Here is a 17,888-nt window from a genome sequence, read left to right as displayed (position 1 = left end):
GGGGCTTCATAGCAAAAGGAATGAATACATATGCGCATGCCAATTTTTAGTTGTTTGATCCCATAAATATAATTTATGCCTATATTTTTCTCACTTCACCAATTTAGACTATTTAGCGCTGATGTATCCCACACAAATCGGATTACAGAAATATTTAAACACAGGTTGTAATGTAACAAAATAGGAAAAAGACAAGGGTGGGGGTGGTTGAATACTTTCGCAAGCCACTGATTATGGTTCCAGTGTGGCAAATATAACCACATATGCTTACCTTCACCTCACTGCTCCTGCCGGTCTCCTTTTCTTCTTTTCTGGCATGGTCCGCATCCGCAATTTACCACTGCAGCCAACTAGTACTTGTGAAAGGTGGCTGCAACTGAAGTGTCAACCTCTAAAGAAGAGAGGAGACTGGCGGGGGACATGGCCAGCAGAACGGTGGAGCGGTGAGAGATCGATAAGTAGTATATGCAATTCTTAAATAATATTATTTTGCCACACTGGGGCAATTTGTATAGTAAAAGGGGTGTTTTCACTACTTTGATCCTACGGATTGGTTATGAATATCAGATCAATGGCAATCTGATACCTGGTATGCCTGCTAATCAGTTCTTACCACTTCCAAGAGAGACCGGAAGGAAACCGGGTGGGAAGAAAACCCCTTCAACATGCCACATTTTTTTTTTTAAAGGGCCTTTTCTTATTCATGGTATTATTGTGTTGAAACTGGAAAAGCTCATCACTAAATTATTGCAAAAAAACTTTGACTCCTTCTAGTAACCTGGTATTTCCCTTCATTGGACCTGGATGTCCACAGCATGAGAAACTCCTCCAGATGGCACTAATATTTTAGTTTGTCCTCACATCTTTGTGCCGTCAGCCTTCTACTGGCATCTGCCAAACCCAGATACTATGCCCACCGTCCTTTATCATACCATTGGGGACCCTTCCCAGTGCCCCATCGTTCAGTGCCTTTGGTAGTGGCTTATCTTCCATAATAAAGGGATCAGGCAAGTTTAAAATCCAGTCTTCTGGGTTCTGACAGACGGGAGGTCCTCGTGTAAATTAGATCACCAGCCGATTCCAGAAATCAACGGATTTGCTGGACTGTTATCTAAAAAACATGAGCAGCTTTTATTTTTAATACATATATTATATTATTCCTTTTGTGTTTTATTTAGGACTATCTCTGTGTGACAGCAGGATAAAAGCCCCCATACACATTAGACTGTCGGCTGATATCAAAGAGGACATAGAGGACTATTAAATTTACTGCCAGGTAGTCCACCACGCCCCCACCACTGATTGGCAGCTTTCTACCTATGCACTGATTGGCAGCTTTCTACCTATGCACTGCTTTACCTATGCACAGAAAGCAGCCAATCAGTGGTGGGGGGGCGGAGTTATTCAGAGCTCAGCATTCATAAAACTAGTAGATCTGCTCAGATAAACTACAGAAAGCAGCCCAGTAAGAGGCACATAGCTGGAAAGGGTCTATGCCTCTACATCACGCTGATCTCAGATGTGACAGCAAAAAACTGCTGACAGATTTCCTTTAAATTCACAATAAGAACTTCTTGATAAAATGTCTCCAAACTGAATCTTGCTCCTTGTTTTGACTATAATTTTACCACCCAAAACTCTAGAAAATATACTTAAAGGATGAGGTTTAGTGGTAAATTAAAGGGACTCTCTAAATGGATGTGCAAGTTATAGAAAATGGAATAAAATGATGCTTGGATCTCAGTGATCCGATGTTTTATTTTAGAAAAATTCACATTTTTCTCTAAGGAAATAAGCTGTTAAGACCTATGGCCCGAACATAGATCTCCCTGAGAATCTGCCTCCAACTTATTTTAAAAGAAAGGAGGTGTTACCAGTGTGAGACATGTAATGACTGACTGCTCTCCTGATCTACATGTCTCACACTGACAATGCCACCTTTCATACAAAATAAGCTCTAGAGGCAGATTCTCAGGGAAATCCATGTCTGGCTCATGGCTTTTAAGATATAATTTACATATTAAGAAAAATATGGGTTTCTCTGGAATAAGACATCGGATCATCGATATCGAGCTATCCTTTTATTCCTATGACCTACAAGCCCATATAGATGACTTAGGAGGATTGTTCCTATTCACAGATTCCTTTTAAATGAGCGGCTGCAGGTTGAATTAAACTTAATTTTTTATCCCTGTAACCGCTGCTCTATTAATCCACTTTTTTACCTGAAGATTAACCCTATATCTGTATGTAACTGGAGTTTCAGGACACTGACCTTTTTCCCTTTCGTATTAAAACAATCATTTATTGTTGGCCTTCATCAATCGAGTCAAGAATTCAACAAACAAAAACTTAGACCTATCGGTTAGGGAGTCGTCCCAAATTTACTTTCAATCAGACTTTCTTGATCTTTTTTGTTGTTTTTTTTATATTTTATTTTTTTATTCTTTATTTTATATTGGGAAATGAAAGCTATGTTTGATTTTGCAGTAGAGAAAGAGATTGAGTAACCAGCTCCGCACTAATTATCTGCTTGTCCATGTCACACATCACAGGTTTCACAGACAACAGATGGGCTGGATGCAGACCTTTGGAAGGATGGTTTATTTAAGTCCAAGGTGACAAGATATCTTTGCTTCACTAGAGCCTTCTCAAGAGAAAATGTAAGTCTGAACATCTATCAGTGACTTGGTTTGCTGTCACTAGTTGTCATCTCCTCACCTTTTTCTTGTTCTTCTTCAGAGCCATTTAGGGAATGTCTTGGTAGACATGAAACTGATTGATATAAAGGACACATTACCTGTGGGCTTCATACCCATCCAAGAGACGGTTGATACACGTAAGTTGTTGTCAATGTTTAAAGGGGTATTCTCATCTTATCATTGCTAAGATATGCCATCACTTAATGACTGGTAGGGGTACAACTGCCGAGACCCCTATTGGTTGTGCAGGGAACCATTGAATGGGGATGCGGGGCCGATTCCCTTCACAGCCATTGTGGGGGACTGAGTACTGAATCTACTCTGACTTCTTCATTCTTAGGATTGCAAAGGGTTTTGGAGATCACCATCCACCATCAATGATAACTGCGTATCTTCCTGATATTTCATAGCTTTGACATGGGACTACCCCTTTTATAAGGTTGTGGTTGCCATTGAAGACCAACTAGAGTGGCTTCAGATGCATCTTCAGATTTCGAAGGAATACGAATGTCATGCTTTCAACCTGGGTTTTCCCAGGAAAAGGCCATAAAAATCTGATTGATTGGAGATCCAACTCCTGGCAATCCCCACTAAGCTGTGGTCCTTGATTTACGTCTTCTCCCCTAGAAAAGTCATCAATACGAGATCAATGGGGGTCCAACACCCAGCATCTCCACCAATTAGCTAAAAACTGCTTTGGCTACAGACAAAACTAAGCTGAACATTTCAACCCCTACATTGCTTGGGCGTCAATGACAAGAACCGCACTTTGTCTCCTATTTGTGGGAATGGTTGGGGTTGTCCGAGTCCTAAAAATGAATGGCCGAAATGTAGGATCGGTCATCAATATGATGAGATCGGTGCACTATTCTGGGCAAGTACCCTGCAGAGGCCACTATGTAATACACAGTGCTGCTGACTTAGCAGTTTTCAGCTGATTGATGGCGCACGGTGCCGGACCATGCCCGATCTCACATTGATGACATCCTTAAAATGTCAATTCAAAGGAAACACCGGCTCAACGTAGTAGCTCGGCTTTTCCTCTATGTAGCTGGAGTACAGGATGCAACGTGAACCTGCTGTGTTGAAGTCCAACAAAGTTGTATTATTCCGGCTCACGGCATAATTTAGATTAAAACCCCAAATTTTTATCAACATGGAATAATAAGTTTCTCGGATTTTAATCTAAATTATGCTGTGAACCAGATTTCTACTACTTTATTGCCCATCTTTAGGTTAGTTTTTCAGTTGTTAGGTCCTGAACAACCACTTCAACATAGACTGAAAGGCAATCATAATGTGTTCATTTGGTGTCCCTAAGTTGGGTCTAGTCTTGTATAGAGCATTTTCCAAGTCCTTTAAAGTCCATCATATACAACAAATGATGAACTTGGGGAATCTTCTTCAGTTTTGAGAAGTTTGCAAAATTGGCTGGTGCTGACTTTTTTCCCCCACAGAGGAAGTTGCCTTTCGAAAAAAACGACTGTGCATCAAGTTTATCCCAAGAGACTCGACGGAAGCTGCCATCTGTGACATCCGCATCCTGAGCCGCTCGAAACAGGCCCCACCTCAGTATACGTTCATAGGGTGAGTGTGATCGGCATTGGTGCTCATCTCTCTGTACTCTACTAACAAAAAATCCAGATCACCCGTTGAAAGGTTTTCTTGCTCTATGTCTAATTTAAAGTAGAAGAAAAAAGATTGAAAGAAGCATGAAAAACAAAAACCCAAACAACCTCAGGAGTTCTCATACAAGATTATATCTCATTATATGGCACTCATTGCTGCCGATGGTTGGGTAACTTACAAATTAGTTCAACTACAACAATGGCATCCATGGAAGTCATAGAGGAGGATGACTTTGGGTGCGTTTTACATTGGCCAATTATCGTGTACCAGCTGATTTCCCAAAAGTTTTAAATAGGCTGCTGATTATTCAGTGAATGAGCAAAATGCTCTTTCATCGTGTGAAATGAATTTTATTCATCATTCTCAACAGCACGTTGTACTGTGTAAGCATCAGATATGCTGCCGAGAGCAATGACTCTGTATGAACACAGGACCATCTGTTGAAGGGAACTTGCAGGTTTTTAGACCCCAAAGTAACGTCACCTATACTTAGTCCCTGTAACCCTGTAATGATAACAGCCATACCTTTGTTCTATAACCTAGTCTCCGTCCGTCCCCCCCCCCCGCTCCTACTCTCTATCCCCCCCCAGCTCCTACTCTCTATCCCCCCCCCGCTCCTACTCTCTATCCCCCCCCCGCTCCTACTCTCTATCCCCCCCCGCTCCTTCCGTCTGTCCCCCCCCGCTCCTTCCGTCTGTCCCTTCCGTCTGTCCCCCCCGCTCCTTCCGTCTGTCCCCCCCCGCTCCTTCCGTCTGTCCCCCCCCGCTCCTTCCGTCTGTCCCCCCCCGCTCCTTCCGTCTGTCCCCCCCGCTCCTTCCGTCTGTCCCCCCCGCTCCTTCCGTCTGTCCCCCCCGCTCCTTCCGTCTGTCCCCCCCGCTCCTTCCGTCTGTCCCCCCCGCTCCTTCCGTCTGTCCCCCCCGCTCCTTCCGTCTGTCCCCCCCGCTCCTTCCGTCTGTCCCCCCCGCTCCTTCCGTCTGTCCCCCCCGCTCCTTCCGTCTGTCCCCCCCGCTCCTTCCGTCTGTCCCCCCCGCTCCTTCCGTCTGTCCCCCCCGCTCCTTCCGTCTGTCCCCCCCGCTCCTTCCGTCTGTCCCCCCCGCTCCTTCCGTCTGTCCCCCCCGCTCCTTCCGTCTGTCCCCCCCGCTCCTTCCGTCTGTCCCCCCCCGCTCCTTCCGTCTGTCCCCCCGCTCCTTCCCTGTCTGTGCCCCCCGCCGCTCCTTCTCTGTCTGTGCCCCCCGCCGCTCCTTCTCTGTCTGTGCCCCCCGCCGCTCCTTCTCTGTCTGTGCCCCCCGCCGCTCCTTCTCTGTCTGTGCCCCCCGCCGCTCCTTCTCTGTCTGTGCCCCCCGCCGCTCCTTCTCTGTCTGTGCCCCCCGCCGCTCCTTCTCTGTCTGTGCCCCCCGCCGCTCCTTCTCTGTCTGTGCCCCCCGCCGCTCCTTCTCTGTCTGTGCCCCCCGCCGCTCCTTCTCTGTCTGTGCCCCCCGCCGCTCCTTCTCTGTCTGTGCCCCCCGCCGCTCCTTCTCTGTCTGTGCCCCCCGCCGCTCCTTCTCTGTCTGTGCCCCCCGCCGCTCCTTCTCTGTCTGTGCCCCCCGCCGCTCCTTCTCTGTCTGTGCCCCCCGCCGCTCCTTCTCTGTGCCCCCCGCCGCTCCTTCTCTGTGCCCCCCGCCGCTCCTTCTCTGTCTGTGCCCCCCGCCGCTCCTTCTCTGTCTGTGCCCCCCGCCGCTCCTTCTCTGTCTGTCGTCGCCCCCCCCGCTCCTTCTCTGTCTGTCGTCGCCCCCCCCGCTCCTTCTCTGTCTGTGCCCCCCCCCCGCTCCTTCTCTGTCTGTGCCCCCCGCCGCTCCTTCTCTGTCTGTTGTCGTCCCCCCCGCCGCTCTTTCTCTGTCTGTCGCCCCCCCCCCCCCCCCCCCCCGCGCTCCTTGGCCCTCGTGGAATCTTTAAACATAGGCAGTAATGGTTTTACAGAACGGCTCTGTGTGTATTCGGGTCCCTTTGTCTACAATCAAAATTTGTTTGAGAATCAGAGTAAGTCAACTGTGACAAATATGTAATAACAGCGGATGTTTTAAATGGGGATGAATACTTGCGCACAACACTGAAGCCTCAGAAAAAGGAAAAAAATAAATATTTGCATGTTAACTCTTAATATGCCTGCCCAACATCTTGAGTTTAATTTGCTTTTAATCTATTATACAGGGAGTTGAACAGTATGGGCATCTGGTATCGAATGGGAAGAGTTCCACGTGCTCCCGAGTCTCCACAACCTTCAACGCCTTCATCCCCATCTGCTGTGGTCACATCTGCATCTGCTCCAAACCTCCCAAGGTAATCGCCTCTTTCCAGATCAGCTGTGCCTCATGACTAAGAATTAAATAAAAGCCAACCAGACGATTGTCAAAATCATTGGCTGAAATCGATCCTGAGAGAATCCCACAAAAACATTTATTACTTATCAGAATAGGTAATCAACGTATGATAGTTGGGGTTCTGCACTGCAGGGACCTTTCTGGAGGAGAAAAGATGGAACAGTGGTCATGGACGCTCTCTACTGCTTCTTTTGATGTGTATGGAACTGTCAGATAATAGTGTTTTACTTATTTATTAAATAGTGCAGTAGAGAGTGTCCGCGACCACTGGTTAACTAAACTGGCTACAGAACCGGGCTTTGGTACCTTACTCTACTGATTGGTGGGGCCTCATTGCTCATCCATTTATTACCAATTTTGTGGATAGTTGATAAATGTTATTGATGGGTCAGCACCTTCAATTTATTTCTTTTTTTAATCAGCCTTTGGCTCGATCTCGAGCCATGGCGACTTGATGGGTGAACGATCTGTAGGAAGATCGATCTTGTGTAAGCCTAGGTAGGTCCACCAGGATCTTCATCACCATTATCTTGACAGTATCAAGCCATCTGGTTGCTGGTTTTCTTCATCTTGTTCCATCTATTCTTCCGACCATGATGTCCTTCTGCAGTGGTTGCGCTCTTCATATGATGTGTCCAGAGTAGGCAAGTCGTAGTTTGGTGATCCTTGCTTCTAGTGACATGTCTGGCTTGATTTATTCCAAAATTGATTTTAGTTCTTCTTGCCATCCGTGGTATTGATAACATCCTTAAAAACTCCTGCTTATCTGCAGAAATGGATTGAAATATTTCACCCTCTTAGAAAACCTTTACAAATATCCAATGCCCACTATAAACGATTGCTAAATGGCTATTACTCTTGCAGTTTTGGGGAATTCAGTTGGTTACGCGCTGATAAACATTTGGATCAGTTCATATATCCTTCTATGTTGTAACATCAGTTGTTATAGTACAGAACAGCCACTGGTCTCTTGATCCAAACTCAACAGCTTCATAAGCATATATAAGTTTGTTGACTTTGGGTCAGGAGTGGTGATGAGCGCAAGTGCTTGTTACTCTGTAGCGGTGTCTAAAGAACACCGCAAGGCAGTTTCAAGTACGGGACATCAGACTAGAAGACTGAAACAAAACTCCGGCTTTATTATGTACAAAGAAATTATATGCCGGGAGATGAAAATAACAATATTTACAATAACTGTGTTCTCAGCATGAACATAGGATGATATAGCTGGAGCGAGTCACAATCTATGCTCCAGCTATGGCAAAGAGAGTTCGGAACAGACAGTGCACAACAACTTTCACAAACTACTCTGAGCTAATCCCCTATCTGGCTTTCCGCTAGTCGGGCCACGCTGCTACAGCGTCCTGGCTACAGAAAACTACGCTAAACCCTAACAGTTCACGCTGATGAGTCACTCATGGTTGCGGAGATCAGGCGCAGATGACGGCCGCCGCTTGTTCCTGGTGTGAAAGAGCCAGATGAATTCACTTGAGTCCTTTCCTTGTATACGGGATCTCTTTCTTGCAGATGGCAGGCAAGCCTTGTTTCACTCTCACAGAAATGGCTGACACGCTGTGTTGTGTGTTCTCAGGTCCTCAGTCTCCAGGGAAAAACGTTCAGGAAAAGGATAAATTTCACTTCTACTTGACACAGTCCCCAGCAACAAAACTTGCTATAGTCCGTAATCTTTTCTTTCCATAGAGTAAGAGTGTCTTCTTTATACTCTGTGATCAGAATCTTGCAGGAGTCTCTCTGTTACCTCAGGCACACACCAGGAGTCTACTTCCTGGTTCTTCTCTCTCAGCACATACCAACCACAGCAGGGGGAGGCGACTAGTCCAAACACAAGACTCAGAGGGGAGCATGATGCCTTAAAGTCACTGTTTAACCCCTTAACAACATTAGACTTACTAATACGCGTCTGTGCCCTGGGACTTAAGAGCCAGACCCGTATTAGTACGTCATCGCAATCGCGCGTGCACACAGGCTGTGCGGGCGCGATCGCCGCCGGGTGTCACAGCTGACACCCGGTGCTATGTGCAGGGAGCGGTCCCGCACCGCTCCCGGAACATTAACCCCCGCAATGCTGTAATCGAAGTCGATCGCAGTCTGTCGCAGCATTGCGGTGGCAAGGGGAGGTGATCGCAGATACTCGCCTCCGCTTCCGGCCTCCAGCGCTGTCTGCCGTGGCTTCCAGGATGTTGCCATGACGACCCGATGTCATGACAACATCCGGGTCACCAGACAGCAGGAAGATTTTTTGGACATGCGCAGTGCATCTCCAAACTATATTCTCCATGTCCAGCGCTGACAGCCTGCATGGCACAGGGATGGTGCTGCATTCCTGTGCCATGCAGGCGATCAGAATAAAAAAAGGGAAAGTCCCAGAGTGGGACAAAGTAAAAAAGTATAAAAACTGTCAGAAAGTGAAAAAAAAAAATGTAAAAATATAAAAAAAATAATCCACCAAAAATAAAAATATAATGTACCCATCAATAAATATTATTGTAAAAAAATAAATAAATAAAAGTACACATATTTGGTATCGCCGCGTCCGGAACGACCTGACCTATAAAACTGTTCCACTAGTTAACCCCTTTAGTGAACACGGTAAAAAAAAAAAAAAAAAAAAAAAAAACGAAGCAAAAAACAATGCTTTATCACCATACCGCCAAACAAAAAATGGAATAACACGCGATGAAAAAGACGAATATAAATAAAAATGGTACCGCTGAAAACGTCATCTCGTCCCGCAAAAAACAAGCCACCATACAGCTCCATCAGCTGAAAAATAAAAAAATTATAGCTCTCAGAATAAAGCTATGCTAAAAAATATTTTTTTCTATAAAATTGCTTTTATTATGTAAAAGTGCAAAACATAGAAAAACGATATGAATGTGGTACCGCTGTAAACGTACTGACCCGAAGAATAACGCTGCATTATCAATTTTACCACACGTGGAAGAGAATAAAAAAAAAAAATTCCTGAATTGTTTTTTGTTTATTCTGCCTCCCAAAAATCGGAATAGAAAGCGATCAAAAAATGTCACGTGCCTGAAAATGGCACCAATAACGACGTCAACTCATCCCGCAAAAAACAAGGCATCACATGACTCTGTCGGCCAAAATATGGAAAAATTATAGCTCTCAAAATATGGCGATGCAAAAACTAGATTTTACAAGAAATGCGTCTTTTAGTGTGTGACAGCTGTCAGTCATAAAAACCCCATATGATTCTGGTATCTCTGTACTCTCACCGACCCGAAGAATAAGGTCGTCTAATCACTTATAACGCACGAGGAACGGCGTAAAAAATAAACTCTCTGGCTAGGGTTGGGCTAGGGTTAGGGCTGGGTTTGGGGTTAGGGTTGTGATGGGGTTGGGATTTTTTTCAAAAGTAAGAAAAAAAGATGGCGATATGGCGACTAGTGTTGAACGCAAGTGCTCGCTACTTGAGTTTGCATCGGGTGCTCTGGTATACATTGAGTATCGTGGGTATTTGAGTGACATGCTCGAGTCTCCGCCCCATATGCTTCGCGGCCAAAAAAACTTTGCGGGGATTGCCTGCCATGCACTAGCGATCCCCACATGTTTTTTTTTGGGTGTCTAATAACCGTGAAACATGCGGGGCAGGGACTCGAGCACACGCAGTACATGGTGCATACCTGAGTACCCGATACAAACTCAAGTAGCGAGCACTTGCGCTCAAGACTAATGACAACTTATTCAATATGATGACCTAATGTTATCAAATTCTGTGTCGTACCTCTGGGTTCAAAATGTTCACTATACCCCTTAATAAAATCCTTGAGGGGTAAAGTTTCCAAAATGGGGTCATTTGTGGGGGAGCTCCACTGTTTAGGCACATCAGGGGCTCTCCAAACGCGACATGGTGTCCGATAACTAATTGAATGGAAAATCGGCTCAAATTGTTAGAGGACGCCATGTTGCGTTTGGAGAGCCCCTGCGTGCCTAAACATTGGAGCTCCCCCATAAGTGACCCCATTTTGGAAACTAGACCCCCCAAGGCACCTATCTAGATGCATAGTGAGCACTTGGAACCCCCACTTTTTCATTTTTACGAATCAATTTGTGAAGCACCTGGGGGTTCCAAGTGCTCACTATGCATCTAGATAGGTGCCTTGGGTGGTCTAGTTTCCAAAATGGGGTCACTTGTGGGGGAGCTCCAATGTTTAGGCACATCAGGGGCTCTCCAAAATTTCAAAATTTTCGCCAAATTTCCATTTTTTTCACAAATAAACGCAAGTGATATCGAAGAAATTTTACCAAAATCATGAAGTACAGTATGTCACGAAAAAACAATCTCAGAATCAGGGGGATCCGTTGAAGCGTTCCAGAGTAATTACCTCATAAAGTGACAGTGGTCAGAATTGTAAAAATTGGCCTGGTCATTAACGTGCAAACCACCCTCAGGGGTTAAGTGGTTAATGTCCAATAAAAGAGCCGATCCCCCACAACTCGAGTTTGCCTAGGGTGCTCGTGTATGCACCGTGTATCGCGGGTGCATGAGTGACATGTACGCATCCCCCTCCCGCATGTTTGCGGCTGTAAGACAGCCATTAAACATGCCGGGATTGCCCATGTTTGTCAGGAAATCCCCGCATGTTTTGTGAATGTTTAATAGCCGTGAAACATGCGACCGCTTGGACTCGAACATGTCACTCGAGAACTCGCGATACTCTGTTCATACCCGAGCACTATTGGCAAACTCGAGTAACAAGCACTTGCTCCCATCACTAGTCTTGATCTGCAGCCAGTCCGGACATCTGTCTGTACTTGGACAGTGAATGTTGAAACTGGCTTACAGTACTTCAATTTTGGACAAATAATTTATATTGTTCTAAGGTCCTAGATACCAAAGTAGTTAACCATGGGGTCATTTGATTTTAGGGCTCAACTTTCTAGAGGTACAACATTGTTAGCAAACAAGGGGTCGGCAAATTAATCAAAGCTGGTGGAGTGCGAATCAGATGCCAAACTTTTCTGTCTTGAGTTGCCAATTACCATTATGGGAGCCCATTGGAATGTTTGTTCTGGTGCTCATTTTCTTTTAGGTATGATTACTAGTATAAACCATGCATGAAAACTGCTAAGAGTTGGGAATTTTGGTGGCATTTTATGTATAATTTTTAATCTTAATCACACCCTTTTTTTCCAACCTTCATTTTTCCCTATTTCCTGCCTGAATGTTTGGGCTCCTACTCAACACAGCAAAGCTTCTGGAAGTGCCGGTTTCAAGGAGGCTTTTGTGGCACCTGGAAGAGTTGCCAACTCTTATGGGAGCCCAGTAGGACAGTCCTCTTTTCTGGGAACCTTCTGAATGTTCTCGAAGAGTTGGCAAGTAATTATTCTTGACTCCTCCTTACAAGTGTAGTACGTATACCACTGGAGACGCCATGGCCCATCCGTTTAAAAAACGACCCAAAAGTTTAGTTGCTTCCTATAGTTACCAGTTAGACCATATATCTCCTCATATAACCTGTGCATTAAAATGCCAGTTGTAACATTTATTCTTGATGCCCCATGCCTGACTAAACGCATCCATGAATGACCACTATTTTTGATGAGTATAGCGCCATCCCACCGCTGTCTCTGTATGGTGTAATCTTCTACCGGTAACACTCCTACAGTTTAACCGTGTATAAAAAGACTCATTATTCATCATTGATCAGTTAACGGCAGCTCATAGCCTGGAAGTGAGGCACGCTATTCTCTGCAGGATTCAATCGGCATCTCTTTCCTTCTCAAATAACCTGATTCATCTTGGGCTTCGTGTCTCTCCGCAGTTTATGGCTTTGCAGGGAAATTGAATCAGTTTTGTTTTACTCGGCAAATAAAACAAGCGTCAGAATAAAATGTATTGTAATCTGGTTGAGTTAAAACGCACCGTGTTCTGCGGAATAATTGAAAGTTCAATTAATGGCGTACGGTAAAACCTGTCTGTCTGTCTGTAGATGTATGACACAGCCTGGCGTGTCTGTAATGAGCGGCCGGCTCCTCTGACAAGATGTTTATGTCTCTCCCAAAGTTATCATGGTTTTATGAGCTGCATGTGAGACAAATGCTCGGTGCCACTTATCATGTTTGAACAGTGGAGAATATTTACTGATCTGCCGCAGTGAGGGCTTGTGGGTATATGAATTCTGAAATGGAGATCTATATTACAAGCTTTCCGGCAACATAAAGAGAATCCCATTAGTATAGGATTCTTGCCTCTGGAGCAATGCTTAAAAGGGCTCTCGCTTCTTAAGTAATGGTTTATCGCTAGGTCTCTGGGACCCCCACTGACCTTGAAAATGAAGAGGGAGAAGGTCTGATATTGCATTGTGCACCCTCCTAAATGATTCCTACATAGTCGCATTGTGCACTTGTGGCGTGCCTGAGGGTTCAGTCGCCACAGGGGTACTGCACCTCAGCTCGAGGTGTGGTATCTCCTCTTCCAGGTAAGGATGGAGCATCTCACAGGACCCCACTTCACACTCAACACTACACCACTCCCGCCCTGTAGAGGGCCTAAATGCACCAGGGTGCTGCCCCGGCCCGGGATAGTGGAGATGGGGGGAACAAAAAGTGAGGGGGAACCAAGTAGTGAGTGAGGGTGGAGGAAACGCTTAACAGAGCGCTAATAGAATCATATATAATAGGTGGCCATCTTTAGTTCAAGGTCCTTTGATTGTGGGTCTTCTGTCAGCGTCCAGCTAGAGTCTGTAGCTCGCTGAAGATTCACGGTCCTCGCTCTCTGGCCTTGAGACGAGAAGCGGGTCGGAGTTAACAAGTGTCTCTACCTGGTCAGGGTCCTGTTCTAAGAAAGGCCTTGAAGGGGAGCAGAGGAGATAGGATCCCAGGAGGGTAAGGACGGAGCGGAGTCGCCACCTGTATTCTTCGCTCTGGCCTAGCCAGAAGGACTCCTGCCACAAGAGGGGTAACCCGTCCCCGATATCTGACTGTGTACTTCACGTCACTGTTGGAAAAGCCCGGAGGCTTAGTGGATCCCAGGGGGATACGGACGGAGCGGAGTCGCCACCTCTATCTCTCAACCTGCGTTTATCCAGTGGGGCCCAGCCTTACACCACGTTCATACCACACACAGTCAGGAAAGGACTCAGTGGGAGAAAGGAGGAAGGAGAGGAACACACTAACGGGGTCTTGACAGGTGCTCCTGATCTACCTGGGAAGTGCTGAACCCCCTTCCTGGTGGCCGCGGTACTCCGCGAGAAGCAGAGAGAAGCTTTGCAGCTGCTACTTCACCAAAGTGAGTAAAGCTTGGATGACTTCACCTGCTGCCTCCGCTTGTTCATTCCTGCGCGGCACTGCACCCACTCCAATTCTCTAGATCGTACACACTGCCCTGAGGCCTACTCCGCCTGTGGGGAGTAGTACCAACCAAGCTGCCAGAACTTCAGCCTCAGAGGACTGTTGCAGCGCTGGTGGCCTTCACCAGAAACCACAGGTAGCGTAGTCGAACAACCACTCATCCAAAGCCCAGTTTTCATGTGACAGCCCTGGGCACGGACCGGGTCACGGCCACGACGACATCCCACACCACCACCATACATTGGCCCGGCACCGAGTAAAACCCCAACGCTCAGGGAGGGCGTCACACACCCTCCTAAATGTTTCCTGCACAGTCGCATTGTGCACCCTCCTAATGTTTCCTGCACAGTCTCATTGTGCACCCTCCTAAATGATTCCTGCACAGTGGCATTGAGCACCCTCCTAATGTTTCCCGCACAGTCGCATTGTGCACCCTCCTAAATATTTCCCGCACAGCCGCATTGTGCACCCTTCCTAATGTTTCCCGCACCGTCGTATTGTGCACCCTTCCTAATGTTTCCTGCAGTCGCATTGTGCACCCGCCTAAATATTTCCTGCAGTCTCATTGTGCACCCTCCTAAATGATTCCTGCACAGTGGCATTGAGCACCCTCCTAATGATTCCCGCACAGTCTCATTGTGCACCCTCCTAAATGATTCCTGCACAGTGGCATTGAGCACCCTCCTAATGTTTCCTGCACAGTCGCATTGTGCACCCTCCTAAATATTTCCCGCATAGTCGCATTGTGCACCCTTCCTAAATATTTCCCGCACAGTCGCATTGTGCACCCTTCTAAATATTTGCTGCACAGCCGCATTGTGCACCCTTCCTAATGTTTCCCGCACAGTCGTATTGTGCACCCTTCCTAATGTTTCCTGCAGTCGCATTGTGCACCCGCCTAAATATTTCCTGCAGTCTCATTGTGCACCCTCCTAAATGATTCCTGCACAGTGGCATTGCGCACCCTCCTAATGATTCCTGCACAGTCTCATTGTGCACCCTCCTAAATGATTCCCGCACAGTCGCATTGTGCACCCTTCTAAATATTTCCCGCACAGCCGCATTGTGCACCCTTCCTAATGTTTCCTGCAGTTGCATTGTGCACCCTCCTAAATATTTCCTGCAGTTGCATTGTGCACCCTCCTAATGTTTCCTGCAGTCGCATTGTGCACCCTCCTAATGTTTCCTGCAGTCGCATTGTGCACCCTCCTAATGTTTCCTGCAGTCGCATTGTGCACCCTCCTAATGTTTCCTGCAGTCGCATTTTGCACCCTCCTAAATGTTTCCTGCACCGTCTCATTGTGCACCCTCCTAAATGTTTCCTGCACAGTCACATTGTGCACCCTCCTAAATGTTTCCTGCACAGTCGCATTGTGCACCCTCCTAAATATTTCCCGCACAGTCGCATTGTGCACCCTTCCTAATGTTTCTTGCATAGTCGCATTGTGCACCCTCCTAAATGATTCCCGCACAGTCGCATTGTGCACCCTCCTAAATATTTCCCGCACAGTCGCATTGTGCACCCTTCATAAATGTGAAAAAAGGAGGCTCTGTGTTGAGACAGTGTTGCTCTCTCTCCACTCTCAGGATTGGAAGAAGACCCAAAGGTCACACTCTTCCTGATCATACAGTGATATACCATCAATATGCCATAAGATGGTAAAACCCCCTAAATTGATATATATAAGGAATGGCACATCGGTTTCCTATTGAGGGGGAATTTTTAAGAGCTCTTAGAAATACTTTCCTTTTTGCCTCATTGCAATCTGAAAGTCGTAACTTTTTATATTACTAGTTTTATTTAGTTTGTTGTGGTCTTGTTTTTTTTGTGTCCTTTTAAGTGCCTCATTTTACAGATATGGTTAACATTATTGACTCGCTGGATTTATTCCAAAAAGCCAATATCGTTAGAAATAAGTGGCTATCTACAAACTGTGTATCATTAGGATACCTAATAACATGTCAATGTACAGTGGGTACGGAAAGTATTCAGACCCCTTTACATTTTTCACTCTTTGTTTCATTGCAGCCATTTGGTAAATTCTAAAAAGTTCATTTTTTATCCTCATTAATGTACACTCTGCACTCCATCTTGACTGAAAAAAATAGAAATGTAGAAATTTTTGCAAATTTATTAAAAAAGGAAAACTGAAATATCACATGGTCATAAGTATTCAGACCCTTTGCTCAGACGCTCACATTTAAGTGTAACATCCCTGGCAGCGTGCTTGCATGGTGCACCACCTCCCACCATGCAAGACCGCAATCTTACCTGTCAGTCCATGCTGCACTCTTTGCTCCAGTACCTGCTGTGTCCATGTCTCTTGTCTGATTGCTTAGGGCGTCAGCGCGGCTTTCTGCTTGTTTCTTATAGCTACTGTGTGCACAGTCCTAATGCGTCCCCAGCCTATTGCTGTGAGTCACTGGATACTTAAACCCCCTCCACCCAGTAGGAGGTGCCTGAGCAACACTTTCACTCAGTTTGTCTTTTGCAACTGAGTTGCCAGATCCTGTCCTGTATCTAGTCTGTTCCCGCCACCCTGGGGGCTGAGTATCCAGGGCCGCTACCTGTATCTTGTTCCCGGTTCAGTTCCTGTCGGAACAGTGTCCTAGCCCATTACTTGTTTCTCTCTATGTCCGTACCTTCCCTTTTCCTGCAGTGTCTGAACCTGCACCTAACTCCAACTCGTTGTCTCTGTACTTCTGTTTGTGAGTTTTGTGTCCACTCGCTACTTCATTGTAAGTACCTTGTGTGTATCTGGTTCTGCTTGTCCCCTTCCCTGCCTCCGTATCTACCTCCTGTGTTCTAACCATCTTCCTGTATTTTCCAGTCTGTTCCATGTGAACAGAGCCCTGTCCTGTCTGCCCTCACCTTCTGCTCTGTTCTGCTCTGCTTGTTCAACGCTCCGGCGGTTCCTCTCTTCCCGCTTGTTTACCGCACCTGTGGTTCTGTTCTGCTCTGCTTGCTCACCGCTCCGGCTGTTCCGCTTGTTTACCGCACCTGCAGTTCTGTTCTGCTCTGCTTGCTCACTGCTCTGGCGGTTCCGCTGTGCTCTGCTTGTTTACCGCACCTGCGGTTTTGCTTCGCTCTGCTTGCTCACTGCACCTGCAGTTTTGCTCTGCTTGCTCACCGCACCTGCGGTTTTGCTCCGCTCTGCTTGCTCACCGCACCTGCGGTTTTGCTCCGCTCTGCTTGCTCACCGCACCTGAGGTTTTGCTCCGCTCTGCTTGCTCACCGCACCTGTGGTTTTGCTCCGCTCTGCTTGTTCACCGCTCCTGCGGTTTTGCTCTGCTAGTCCACCGCACCTGCGGCTCTGTTCCTGTATCCCAGTCTGTACTGGTCCCTATCCAGCCTGCGTTCATACCTGCCAGTATCTGCCTGTCTGCATTCCAGCCGTGCCTGTCAGCACCCGCCTGTCTGCATACCAGCCGTGCCTGCCGGTACCCACCTGTCTGCATACCAGCTAACCTGCCTGTTCCTGCATTCCCCGGTGTGGGTCAACAGCTGTGACCGGGGTCTGACCTGGAGTAGCACCTGGTCCCTCTGCTCGGTTCCTCCCTGGTTCACGGAGTTGACTGAGCCGCTGTTTGACCTTGGTCGGACCGGGTTGATACTTAGTTACGCCCATCCAGGAACTCCTCAGTTCATGGTACAGTGGGATCACTAATCACGCTCACGCCAGTCAGTCCGGGCGTGAGCGTAACATTAAGTCACATGGTGTCCATTTCCTTGTGATCCTCCTTGAGATGATTCTACTCCTTCATTGGAGCCCAGCTGTGTTTAATTAAACTGATAGGACTTGATTTGGAAAGGCACACACCTGTCTATATAAGACCTCACAGTGCATGTCAGACCAAATGAGAA

The 17,888-nt window shown here is 46.7% G+C and overlaps 1 protein-coding gene across 7 annotated transcripts in view; it reads left to right on the top strand.

Annotated features, from left to right (window-relative positions):
• The window catches only part of MVB12B (multivesicular body subunit 12B), a 146,315-nt gene that overhangs the window by 56,280 nt on the left and 72,147 nt on the right, over window positions 1-17,888 (top strand). For all 7 annotated transcript variants that reach the window (XM_073639774.1, XM_073639773.1, XM_073639775.1 and 4 more), the window contains 4 exons: window positions 2,556-2,663; window positions 2,743-2,839; window positions 4,160-4,289; window positions 6,519-6,647. In XM_073639774.1, coding sequence (XP_073495875.1) covers window positions 2,556-2,663; window positions 2,743-2,839; window positions 4,160-4,289; window positions 6,519-6,647 — 464 coding nt within the window. The remainder of the gene's footprint in view (window positions 1-2,555; window positions 2,664-2,742; window positions 2,840-4,159; window positions 4,290-6,518; window positions 6,648-17,888) is intronic.

This window comes from Phyllobates terribilis, unplaced genomic scaffold (assembly GCF_046119375.1).
Source record: "Phyllobates terribilis strain yellow unplaced genomic scaffold, ASM4611937v1 Scaffold_7__3_contigs__length_470593459, whole genome shotgun sequence".
NCBI lineage: Eukaryota > Metazoa > Chordata > Amphibia > Anura > Dendrobatidae > Phyllobates > Phyllobates terribilis.
The sequence above is the reverse complement of the archived record's forward strand: the minus strand, read 5'-3'. Positions and strand labels throughout refer to the sequence as shown.